The 13,204-nt window shown below is 39.4% G+C and overlaps 3 protein-coding genes across 3 annotated transcripts; 2 read left to right on the forward strand and 1 right to left on the reverse strand.

Annotated features, from left to right (window-relative positions):
- Positions 1-484: 484 nt before the first annotated feature.
- LOC119630681 (tigger transposable element-derived protein 4) lies at positions 485-3,758 on the forward strand. Its single transcript, XM_038020915.2, has one exon. The coding sequence runs from the start codon at positions 2,163-2,165 to the stop codon at positions 3,684-3,686; it is 1,524 nt and encodes a 507-aa protein (XP_037876843.1). The 5' UTR covers positions 485-2,162; the 3' UTR covers positions 3,687-3,758.
- Positions 3,759-4,652: 894 nt separating this feature from the next.
- Hsp23.7 (heat shock protein hsp23.7) lies at positions 4,653-5,407 on the forward strand. The gene is given in 2 exon segments (NM_001043477.1): positions 4,653-5,299; positions 5,302-5,407. Coding segments are annotated over 2 exon segments (627 nt in total). The 5' UTR covers positions 4,653-4,690; the 3' UTR covers positions 5,320-5,407.
- Positions 5,408-10,082: 4,675 nt separating this feature from the next.
- On the reverse strand, positions 10,083-10,814 carry Hsp20.1 (heat shock protein hsp20.1). Its single transcript, NM_001043476.1, is given in 1 exon segment — positions 10,083-10,814. A coding segment is annotated over 1 exon segment (537 nt). The 5' UTR covers positions 10,744-10,814; the 3' UTR covers positions 10,083-10,206.
- Between the last annotated feature and the right edge of the window lie 2,390 nt (positions 10,815-13,204).

Consider the following 13,204-nt stretch of genomic DNA (forward strand, 5'->3'; position numbering starts at 1 on the left):
AATTATATCGAAGGAAAACCGATGAAATAAAACATAAAAAAACAGGTTGGTATATATTACATATTTATATGCAAAAAATCGATCGATCCTGCAAGTTTTCTTGTTACAATACATACATCGTTCTATTGCATTAATCTGTGTGCTGATATTCCAAAAATTCATTTTTTATTCTTATACTAGCTGACACAGCAGACTTCGTAGTGCCTCAATCGATAAATAAAAGATCTAAACTTTTGTATAAAATAAACTTAAAACAAACAAAAGGAATCCGTCCGACGGGGGACACATCAAAGGAAAAACAAAATTGTTATTTTTATTTAATTCCGAGCATTTTCATAATTGTCTACCTTTTAAACCTTCTCTGGACTTCCACAAATAATTCAAGACCAAAATTAGCCAAATCGGTCCAGCCGTTCTCGAGTTTAAGCGAGACTAACGAACAGCAATTCATTTTTATATACAGTCAAACCTGGGTAAGTGAGAACTGGATAAGTGAGAGTAATAGCCAGGACCCGTCATTTTAAGCTCCCAAAACCTCTATTAGAGAGAAACAGAAACCTCTGTAAGAGAGAATCGTTTTTCCCTCATGGACCTCCGTAAGTGAGACTGCTACTTATCTATACCTCTATAAGCAACATTCGAGCTTTACGGTAACCGTACTCGTCGATCTCGACAAAGAGGTCGACGTGCAACCTAACCCATGCATCAGCCCGCTGAGTTTCTCGCCGGATCTTCTCAGCGGGTCGCGATTCCGATCCGGTAGTAGATTCATTCGCGAAACAATTGCTCTTGAGTTGTTAGGTCTCCTTCGGAGGCGCTCGGGCAGTTGTTAGCAAATCCCGCCCCTCTTGGCTGAGCCTTTGCTCGCCCACCTGTCCTGGTGAAACTGGAAAGGCCTTCGGGCCACCAGTAAACTTTTAATCATAAAAAAAAAAAAGTCGAGCTTTATTTATTTATATTATTTAGGAGGAACAAATGAAAAAACAAATTATAAATTTAACATCTGCTATTTTATGACTCATTCTTAACTTTTGTGGAACTCCCTACCATTGTTTTTGAATTTTTTTCTCGTCAATATTGAACCTATTCTATTTCGTGGAACTAAATAACGTTGTTATTTTATCGCATTCTTTTCGAATGGAGACGTGTGCCTGTGTACCGTCCTATTTGTCGGACTTACTCAGTTTATCGTTAATCAATTGCGAAGAAAAGTTCTGTTCTGCATCATGTCAAAACGGAAAATTAAAGTACTGTCATTAAGTGATAAACTTAAATAATGAATGCGTTTGAATCCGGAAAATCGCGAAATGAAATTCAAAAGGAGCATTAGCGAGAAACTCGGGTTACAAACTGTATGTACGTACCTATATAGAAGAAGAAGATAGATTTACTGTGTTTCGTATTCATTTGGTACATATTTGAGAATTAGGTACACATGCGATGGCTATTATAATAATACTACATTTATTTAAATTCTATGACATAAAGATAAGTAAATTAAGGCCTTTTTTTATTATTGTCCTAGTAGGTAGACGAGCGTACGGCCCACCTGATGGCGAGTGGTTACTGTCGCCCATGGACCAAATCAACAGAAATCTATGCTGTACCCATGCTAACACAAGACGTTTTTATTTATACGGTGTAACTAGCTTAATTACCAATTAAGAACAGATTTTATAGATTTGAATTGTGATTGGTAGCCGTCGACTTCAGCAACAGTAGATAATACAGTCAAAACCGTTTACTGTGACATCGTTTAGAACAACATGCCGGTTATAATAACCTAGAACAAAGGTCCCGGCTGAATGCTATATGACCGCCATAAAAACATTGCTTTAAACGACATTGCTAATAACGACATACCTCATAAAACGACCACATTTAACTAATATTTCGGAGAATTAGATCTGTTAGAACGACCGGCTCAGCTGTATTGTAAACAATTTGAATGGGTATCCAAATTTGTCTTCAATGGCTATTAAAATGAGGAAAGAAAACAATAGGATTTAGTTTAGTGTAGGGTCTTTTCTAATTCTTAGAAACAAAACACGTGCATGCGGTAGAGTCAAAGCCCGCTTCTTCATATCTCTTCAGTTAGTTTGTTACTTATCTATACACAAGACGCACCAAAACTTTGTGGAGTTAATCGTGAAACTTTCAAAATGTCGCAAAGAAAAAGAAAACAAATTAATATTGAAGAAAAATCGCGTATTATATCCAAGCTAGAGAGCGGAATTTCAAACAAGGACTTAGCAAAGGAATATGGTGTATCACACTCGACAATTTCAACCATTTGGAAAGAGCGAGAAAAAATTCAAACGCTTTATGACAATAATTTTTTGAAAATGAAACGAGCCAGAACAACGAAGCACACGAATATTGAGGAAGCTTTGTTGAAGTGGTTTAAATGTCAAAGGGCTAATAATGTGCCAATAAACGGACCGATTCTTCAAGAAAAAGCTAACGATTTTGCTCAACGTTTTGGCGAAGATTTTGTTTGCTCGTCTAGTTGGATCCAACGTTTCCGGGCTCGGCACGGTATTATCGGCGGGAAAATGAGTGGTGAAGCTGCCAGTGTTGATAAGGATACTGTAGAAGAATGGATAACGCAAAAGTGGCCTACATTATTCGAAGGCTACGGACCAGATGAAATTTTTAACGCAGACGAAACTGGACTTTTTTACAATATGACACCGGACAAGACTTTAAAGTTCAAAGGAGAGAATTGTTCGGGAGGAAAAATGTCTAAGACAAGATTAACGATCATGGTTGCAGCAAATATGACAGGATCCTCTAAAAGAAAGCTTTTAGTTATTGGCAAATCTAAGAAACCAAGATGCTTTAAAAACATACACTCACTGCCGGTAACGTATGAAAACAATGTGAAGTCATGGATGACATCGGACATTTTTGAGAGATGGTTAAGAAACTGGGACGCTGAATTGAAAGGAAACAAACAGAAAGTTCTACTTTTGGTTGATAACTGTCCTGCTCATCCGGCTGTTACTAATCTAAAATGCATTAAACTTGTGTTCTTACCACCAAATGTTACATCTGTATTGCAACTAATGGAGCAAGGTGTCATAAGATGTTTAAAATCTCACTATAGAAGACTGCAAGTGTTAAAGTTAATACAAAATCTTGACAGTAGCGAACAAAAAAGGTTTACGGTTCTTGATGCCATCTTAATGATATCAGAAGCATGGAAAAACGTTTCACAAAACACTATAGCTAACTGCTTTAAGCATGCTGGTTTTAAAGACCTCTTAACAATAACCTCAGATGATGTGACTGATGATGATGGAGAGGACAATATTTCTCTTGCTCAATTAGCCCAAAATGTACGACCTGCTTTATATACTACTGAAGCAGCAGAGTTCATTGATGTAGATAACTCTATTGCAATTTGCGCACGAGCTACGGAATATGATATTGTACGAGATGTTCAAGAGGAAGATGACGAACAGGAAGACTCTGAAGAACAATTTACTGTACCAACTTTGAATGATGGTATCAATGCTGTTAGTATATTAAGAAAGATTGTTCTTTTTAATGAACATTTCCACATCCACAGCAATTATGACGATACGTTAATTAAAATCCAACGTGAATTACAAAATATCTATGCACAACAGAAGTGTTCCAAACAGACCAAAATTAGAGATTTTATGCTTACAGAAAAATAATATGTATTGTACTTATGTGTAATAAACAAAATGTACATATTTGAATAAATATATTTTTCCAATAATTCCCTATCGACTTGTTTGTACTTGCACGATACACATTAAAAATCACCGGTTGTTATATACCTACGACTATCGGTTTTTACGACTGAATATGAGCAGTCCCTTCGATGTCGTTATAACAGATTTTGACTATACATAAACAAGCTACCTACTACCAATAATAACAAAAAGAATTTTGAATAGGTACCTACTCTACATTATACAGAATTCACATAATATTTGTTATTATTGTCAACATTGTAAGCTGCACACATACACATACATGGCCATCCGTGACTTGCGCAAAGGGCTTTCAACCAAACAATTTAGTCGAAATTCTAGAATCTTCCAGAATATACATAACGAAATGAAACTTCCACACGCTCGTCGATGGTTCAACGACCCAGACGCTGCAAAATGCATCACTGTTTATACATTTGGTATCTTATCCACTGGACGATAGATGTCACTGTGACCAATTAAAAAAAAAGTTTAAATACGTAAATAGGTAACTAAAATTCTGACCAAATACCAATAAAAAAATCAAAATGTAGAATATATTGTTCTTTTACCAAGAAACACAACGCATTGTTTTGTAATATATTAAATCAAAGTAATAATTCTGACTTTGCAAAGTTTAAAATTTTTTTCAAAGAATTTTTATTTCGATGATTACGATATCTGTTAAAAATGATATTAAGAAGTAATCTGAATATGTTATTTAATTATTTCACTGATAAGATAAACATTGCATCACAGGTAACGTCATGTAACGTGGTTAGCTTGAAAACAAACACGTCTGCGTTTACTTGAAAATTCCAGAATTATCTACTGGCCGCTAGATGTCGCAACAAACTATAAAAGGCACGAAAGCGCGATAACTTGTCAATTGGAAACAAGAATTTGAGTGGTGAGAATTACGAGTTATTACAATATCGAGGTATTGTTGCAACTAAGTGATAATGAAGAATTTCATTCCGTTCTCCATTACTGTCGTGCTATCTGTGTTGCTGTTGATCAATATAGTAGTGGCAGATGAAGAATGTCCCTGTAAAAAGCAGCGAGACAACAAACTTGTGGATCAGGACTTCGGGATGCCGCTAACTCCGGACGACTTCTTAACAAACATGATGACGCCGTGGATAGTTCACGACTACTTCCGACCTTGGCGGCACACGGCGTCTTTGGCCCGCGACCTAGGCTCCACAATCAAGACGGAAAAAGATAAATTCCAGATCAATTTGGACGTCCAACATTTCTCGCCGGATGAAATATCTGTGAAGACTGCGGAAGGTTACGTGGTAGTTGAAGCTAAGCACGAGGAAAAACAGGACGAGCACGGATACGTGTCTAGGCAGTTTGTGCGCAAGTACTCCTTACCAGAAGGGGCTGACACAGCTAACGTTGTCTCCGAGCTATCCACTGACGGAATTTTGACAGTCACAGCTCCCAGAAAGGTGATAGACGATAAGGGAGAAAGAGTTGTTCCTATCACTAAAACTGGCCCGGTTCGCAAGGAATCTGCAGAGTCTAAAAATGCAAAAGAAGCTGATCAAGGGTTCTGTGAAGACGGAAGTCAGAAATGCAATAACGTTTAGTGTTTGTAATTTCTAGATGTAGTAGTCATTCCTGTATAAAGACTGAGTTCACAATAAACGTTTAAGAATTTTCATTGAAAAGGTTTTTTTTATTTACGTATTACACGAAATTTGTGATGACAATTAATTTTTGAAAACCATAATACATAGACGCTGTTTTTTTCCATTGTGACTAATATCAGAATTATACTTAAATGATGAGGGTATATTTACCAAAATTAATATACCAATAATAATTCAAGTATAGTACGGAAGCGTACGAACACATTTACCTAAATAACAAATATATTTGAGTACATATTAAAAGACGAAATTTTAGTAAAGAAAATATTTGTAATTTTTTTGCAGAATGTTTCTATTTTATTTCTCTCGTCTAAACGACTCTCTTAATGGTGTTACGTAGCGTCTATTCTACCTTCAATCTTTTTTTGCTTTGGCAGGACAGCTGGTAACCGATAGGCCCCTTCCATTTTCGCCAAGATAAGTTGATGTTTTTAAGGTTTCAGCCAGGAGGCTCCTATTTGGGCCTAGGTACCTATTTAGACTGGATGGTGAAACTTACAAAATGAGTGCTCACGTATACTTAGTTTCAGTGCAATCATTACAAAAATTTTTTATTGCATAGTTGGGTGGACGAGCTCACAGCACACCTGGTGTTAGTTGTTACTGGAGCCTATAGACATCTACAACGTAAATGCGCCACCCACCTTGAGATATAAGTTCTAAGGTCTCAAGTATAGTTACAACGGCTGCCCCACCCTTCAAACCGAAACGCATTACTGCTTCACGGCAGAAATAGGCATGGCGGTGGTACCTATCCGCGCCGACTCAAGTGGTCCTACCACCAGTAATTACGCAAATTATAATTTTGCGGGTTTGATTTTTATTGCATGATGTTATTCCTTCACCGTGGAAGTCAATCGTGAACATTTGTTAAGTACGTATTTCATTAGAAAAATTGATACCGGCCTGCGGGATTCGAACACCGTTGCATCGCTTCAACACGAATGCACCGAACGTCTTATCCTTTAGGCCACGACGACTATGAATATATATGAATTTTACCAATAATTATATTTGTATGTGCTTATGTATAAGGTACACTAAAGTGGGTTTTTTGGAGATGTTGTAGAGACCCACGCAGCCACTTAACGTACTTATACCGTTACTGATAAATAATTTAATTGCTTCTCTGTCTGTTCAAAGAAATAATACCCTCCGAAACTCAAAGTAAAATGTTGGATAATACTTTAATAAATAATTTTAACGAGTAATGCGATGGCGTACAGTGATTTCTTTCAGACAACAGTCGATTACGTCAGCTTATTATCGTTTAAATGGCAATACTGACGAAGTAGTGAATAGCTTTGTAATATCTTAAATATTGTTCTTTAAATTAGTAACACTGGCTCTCTATCGTTACCGTGACATCGTAACACCATTAGTTTCTCATATTTTTAGGTAAACATAATAAATAAACAACGGCGGATCCAGGGGGGGGGTCATGGGGGTCATGACCCCCCCTCTGAGCTAGTTCCAGGACTTGAACTAACTTGGACTAATTGAAGAATATCATGATTTATTCATTATCTATTGTTATCAAAATTAAATTAGAAGTTCTTAACTTGCCCACGACTATGTGACCCCCTCCTAGCGCCAAAGCTGGATCCGCCCTTGTAAATAAATGGAATAAAGTAACACTTAACCCACTGAGTTATATGCGTCTATAGTGCGTTGTATCTACAGGTGGTCAGGTAGAATGGTTTGCTCTGGAAGCCGAAAGCAGGTAGAACTTTGGAAGTCTCGATCGAAAGCTGAAGCAGCAACGCCTTACTTAAACTGAAAACAATTTGGGATTTATAAGCTGAGCCCAAATCTCACATCAGAACTGTAAGGTCATATCGGCTATTTGAAAAATTCGCTTTACCAAATACCAATTCAAGGTACTCCTAATTGTAATTGTATTGAGTTCTAGAAGAATCTACAAATGGGAGATATACAACCGTCGACCTACATATTGAAATTCGGGTCTGGTTTTTTTTTTTTATTGCTTAGATGGGTGGACGAGCTCACAGCCCACCTGGTGTTAAATGGTTACTGGAGCCCATAGACATCCACAATGTATATGCGCCACCCACCTTGAGATATAAGTTCTAAGGTCTCAGTATAGTTACAACGGCTGCCCCACCCTTCTAACCGAAACGCATTACTGCTTCACGGCAGAAATAGGCAGGGCGGTGGTACCCACCCGCGCGAACTCACAAGAGTTCCTACCACCAGTAATTACGCAAATTATAATTTTGCGGGTGTCATTTTTATTACACGATGTTATTCCTTCACCGTGGAAGTCAATCGTGAACATTTGTTGAGTACGTATTTCATTAGAAAAATTGGTACCCGCCTGAGATTCGAACATCGGTGCATCGCTCAACACGAGTGCGCCGGACGTCTTATCCGTTAGGCCACGACGACTTCAAACTGGTAATCGTGAAAATGTCATTAGCGCAATTCAGGCATCTGTCAAACATCTTCTGTAGCAGCTACTGCTGTGGAGTGATGGATCTGTGCCGCGGGACATTTCCCCTGACTGGTATTAAGTCCATAACTATACTGTGTTCAAGATTTTTTTGTTGGTTAGACAAATGAACGAGCTCACGGCCGACCTCGTGTTAATGGTAACCAGAACTCAAGGCCTCACAACGTTGATGCCGCTGTCCTCCTTGACACATGAGATTAAAGCCTCAATTGAGGCATTCAGCGCAAAAGTGACCTAAGCTTTTCATAGTTAGTATGGAGGCAATTAGGTTTGAATTTTCATGATTTTGAATTTGAGTAGTGTTGCAAATGATGCGACAAAAAAAAACCAGCAGCGTAACGACAAGCTAATTTATTTGTGCAAGAAAGCAGAAAGCGGGTAGAAATGGCTGGCATGGCTTGTTTTATTAACACTATCCCCCCTTCGTTGGCTTTGGCTAGTGACAGTGGCGGAAGGGGGCGTGCTAACATGGCTTGGCGGCATGGCTGGCGGCAGGGCATGGCAGCTAACGTCACGTCCGTTACAGTAGGCAAAAAAACAATACGCGCAAAAATAATGTTTACAAAGCTATCTGTTATCTATGGCTGAAACTGTGGATAGGCCGGTTTTGCATAAAAATTAATTATATCTTAAATAAATTCCAATATACGTTATATAAGCTTGAATATAAAAAATTGTGGGTTAGGCCGTTTTTGCGCTGATGGCCTCAATTGTAGTATACACATATCCATAATACAATTGACATTTAAGACACACATCGTTGAAGTTGATAATGAACACAAAGATGTCATTGTGTCGAGTCTTTTGTTGACTTCCATTGAAATACTGTAGTTATCTGAATTCCTTTTGAATCGATAAAAAGAAAAGAAAGAAATTAGACCATAATTAAAATTTCTGGTAAGAATTAATCTCTCTCTGATTTTTTTTTTCGAATTACACCTCCTTTATTACAAGTTTGCATTTCTTCTTACATTTTTAAAGTGGTACATAACTTGTTTTTTATTCCTTAGATTGGTGGACGAGCTCACAGCCCACCTGGTGTTAAATGGTTACTGGAGCCCATAGACATCACAACGTAAATGCGTCACCCATCTTGAGATATAAGGCGTTCCAAAGTCTCAGTAAAGTTACAATGACTGCCCCACCCTTCAAACCGAAACCCATTACTGCTTTACATCAGAAATAGGCAGGGTGGTGGTGGCTACCCGTGCGGACTCACAAGAGGTCCTACCACCGGTAATTACGCAAAACAGCCGGCAGCCGTTGTACTGTAAAAACTGTGATCTAAGAACTCATGTCTCGAGGTGGGTGGCGGCACTTACGTCTTAGGTGTCTATGGGCCCCGGTAACCACTTAACACCGGGTGGGCCATGAGCTCATCCACCAATCTAAGCAATAAAATAAATAAAAACTTATGTTCCTCTATTGTATCTTTTTGGGTTGCGTTCACATTGTGCTGAAAACCGGTTTTATTGCCGCTTAAACATCAGGTAAGGACAAGATCAAATTAAATATTAAAATCCGTAGCTTACAGAATAGACAACACGATTTGGATACCGATATTGAGACAAACGGCTCAGATGTCAATTGTATAACTAAAATGCTTCGTCAAAAAGTACAATACTTACTTTCAGCTGCAAGCGTCATTATAAGTAACATAAATAGGTCCGCGCTAACAGCAATGCGCGCGTAGGCATCGGCTAGTCAAACAAGCCACTCTGGATCGCTCCTGGCCCGAAAGTACCCATTACGCTAGCAGCATTGCCACGCTGTATGGCAATGGATAATCTCTGAACCAGGTACGACCCAGACCGACTTCGATCATCGAAGCAGACCGAGGATCGTGGCCTTGCCCTCTGAGGCGGTCGCCAATTGCGGCAATAAACTTTTTGGCCTCCGAACTCCACACACCCGTCGTTTCCACTGCCACTAAAATTGAAATCACAAGAGAGCGATATAATGTAAACATCTACCTTAAGAATCGATTGTGGGGAAGCAAATAATAAGTTAACTACGGGTTCCCATCAAAAATTTTGTGACGGAAGTGAGCTAGAACTGTGACAGACTATACGGACGGAACCCTCTGTACTTATCTTAAATATACTTATTGTTTTTGTTAGCAATGAAAACTACTTATTGCCGACGATTCGTATTTGATAAACGAGTCCATCAAACGTGCGTGTAGGTACATGAATACATCGATTTAAATAAATCAAACAATTTATTTATTAATAGGTTTTATTAAATATAAATACGATAAAGCGATCAGTCTCACAAGCACGCACGAGGAATGCAAATAAAATTAACACACGCTACACTTTTTTGATTCACAGCGTTCCGAGAGTCATTGTTTTGTTTCGTTGCTCTCAACTTCCGCAGTGGGCTCCTTAATCTCCTTCCGGACCGGGCCGGTTTGAGTGATGGGAACAGCTCGCTCGTTCTTCGTGGCAGCCGGAGTCCTGGGAGCGATCACGGTCAGCACGCCGTCAGAGGACAGCCGAGATTCGACAGTGTCGGGGTTACAGTTTTCTGGCAGAGCGTAACGCCGCGTGAACTGACGAGAGATGTAGCCGTGCTCGTCCTGCCTCTCCTCGTGCTTACCTTCGACGATGACGTAGCCGTCGGCTGTCTTCACTGAGATTTCTTCGGGCGAAAAGTGTTGAACGTCTAAGTTGACCTGGAATTTGTCCTTATTCGAGGTGATGGTGGAACCGACGTCTCTATTGGCCATCGCCATCTGCTTCCACGGCCGGTAGTAATCTCTGGACATCGTTGGCGTGATGACGGCCGTCAGGAGATCGTCCGGAGTAAGCGCCAGTCCGAAGTCCTGATCGCGAAGGCGGTTCGGTTGGTATCCCAGGATGAATGGCAGCAGAGACATTTTTACTTTACTTTAGGATGCGAAATATCAAGTGATATCACAGTTCGTTCGAACTCGCAACACAGCTTTCGTGAATTGGCATGCCGGTGCACTGGTTAGCACGTTTTTATAGTTTGCAAGAAACCACCTCACGGCGAGTAGCGGAACTACACTGTTAGTTTGAATGTGTGCGTTTGGGTGAGCCGTTTTATTGATTGAGGGGTGTTGTACTGTGTAGATGTTGTTATATGTTCCACTACATTCTGGAACAATCGACGCCCTTGAAACTCGGAGAGGTTATTTCGTGCGAAATCGTTGCGATCTTCGTTGCATATCTACATAACAATATTTTATATTCTATAGACATAGTCTAGACTCGAGACTGGATGAATTACCGCTGGATCATATTTTCTATAATATTTAACAAGACATAGCTTAACGATTCAAATGACCCATTTTGAACTTTTGCATTGAAAATGCACATATCATCTTATTGCTTTTGCACATTTGACTTCATGACTTCTTACCAATTAAACTACAGTTATTACCTATACTTTTTTTTTTGTTTATTTTGAGTAATACTTAACAGACAGTAAGTGTTGGTATGATTAGTGTTAAATACATCAATAAAGCTACTCAGTTGATGGCAATTATAACTATAGAGAAGTAGGTAATTAATTAACACTTTACATTCGTTATATCACCAGCGTTACGTTACAATTGAGTCGTCTATTATCAAAGGTGGCAATCTGTGCATTTGGACAAAAAAAATTTATTGATATGTCAATACAGATTGATTTGAATATAATCGTCTCCTTCAAAGAATACGGTTCAAAACCTGCATTAAATAAAGGTTAATACTTAACCTGTTATTTATCTAAGATGTCGTTCAGAAGAGTTTTGTGACTGCCAATGGAATACAAAGTCAATAATTCGTTTTTCTGATTTACCAATAATTATCCAAAGGCACATTGCCGGCTTTGATAATAGTCGACTCACATATTAGTTTTATGAATGTATTTTTATTATTCTTGCTAAAAGCAATTGCTTTGCCAAATTATCACAAATAAGCCGACAAGCTCGTCCGACAATTGACGTTCTTTTTTTTGGGTTATATATCTGTCATTAGCCTTGAACGATTATACTGGCTTCACCCTATCTGATGGGTGTGAGCACGACGCTCAACCTGAAAGAGTTTGCTAACACTAGCCCTAGCAAGAGCAGTGCTTCGCTGAATCTACCACCGGATCGGAATCGCGACCCACTAAGTCTTTTTTATTGCCTTAGCCAGACGAGCGTGATGATGATTGACTACCATCGCTCATGGACGACAGCAACGCCAGCTGCACAGCCAAGCTGTTTCCTGCCACACGGCCTTAGACCTCATGTTTCAAGGTGGATAGCGGAATTTACGTTTTTGATGTCTACCTGGTGGTAGGACCTCTTGTGAGTCCGAATGGGAAGGTACCACCACCCTGCCTATTTCTGCCGTGAAGCAGTAATGCGTTTCGGTTTGAAGGGTGGGGCAGCCGTTGTAACTATACTGAGACCTTAGAACTTATATCTCAAGGTGGGTGGCGCATTTACGTTGTAGATGTCTATGGGCTCTAGTAACCACTTAACACCAAGTGGGCTGTGAGCTCGTCCACCCATCTATGCAATAAAAAAATTCATAAAACCTAGCTCCGGTCCCCACTTAACAGCAGGTGAGCCGTGAGCTTGTCCACAAATCCTAGAATCCAAAAAAGTCCTCGGAAATCTTAGTAAATATACTGTAGTAATTCTGAGAAGAAAGGAATCCGTACAACGGCTGGACCACCCTTCAAGCCGAAAAGTATTACTGCTTCAAAGCAGAAATAGGATGATGGTATATACCTGTGAAGATGAACAATACTTCCTATCACCAGTAATTACGCAAATTAGATTTTTTGCGGGTTTGATTTTTATTACACGATCTTATCACTTCACCGTAGAGGTCATTAGAGATAGTTTGTTAAGAACATATTTCATCAAAATAATTGGTACATGCATGCATGATTCGAACACTGATATAGTCGCACAGATACGAATGCACCGGGCGTCTTATCTTTAGATCGGGTGACTTTTTGGCTATGACCACCTGTACCGTCTTCGCGGCAAATTTTGTACCTGAAATTTTACCCGCCATTCGGTGTCCACTTATAAATGACAGAGCGAAGCAACATCGTATGCACACACGCATCGATTAAGAACGGGAAAGATACGCAACCAAATCTTAACTCGGCGTGAGTGAGGTGGGGTATGTCATACCTGCGAAGTTTTAAGCAAATTATTTAAGCGCAAATTATTTATTGTTATTGCTGCTATGCGAGTCCCGCCGTTCCAGTAGCTGGACGTAAAGGTTCGGGTATCTCATACCCACCTCGTAGCGGGTGTAACAATTTCTCACCTCATTCACGCCGTGTTAAAATTCAAACGCAACCGAATTTGACGACTGCGGGTG

The sequence above is a fragment of the Bombyx mori genome, chromosome 27 (assembly GCF_030269925.1).
Source record: "Bombyx mori chromosome 27, ASM3026992v2".
Taxonomy (NCBI): domain Eukaryota; kingdom Metazoa; phylum Arthropoda; class Insecta; order Lepidoptera; family Bombycidae; genus Bombyx; species Bombyx mori.

Bases quoted from the DNA above. Each gene is read 5' to 3' on its own strand.
- LOC119630681 (XM_038020915.2), top strand. From the start codon at position 2,163: ATGTCGCAAAGAAAAAGAAAACAAATTAATATTGAAGAAAAATCGCGT.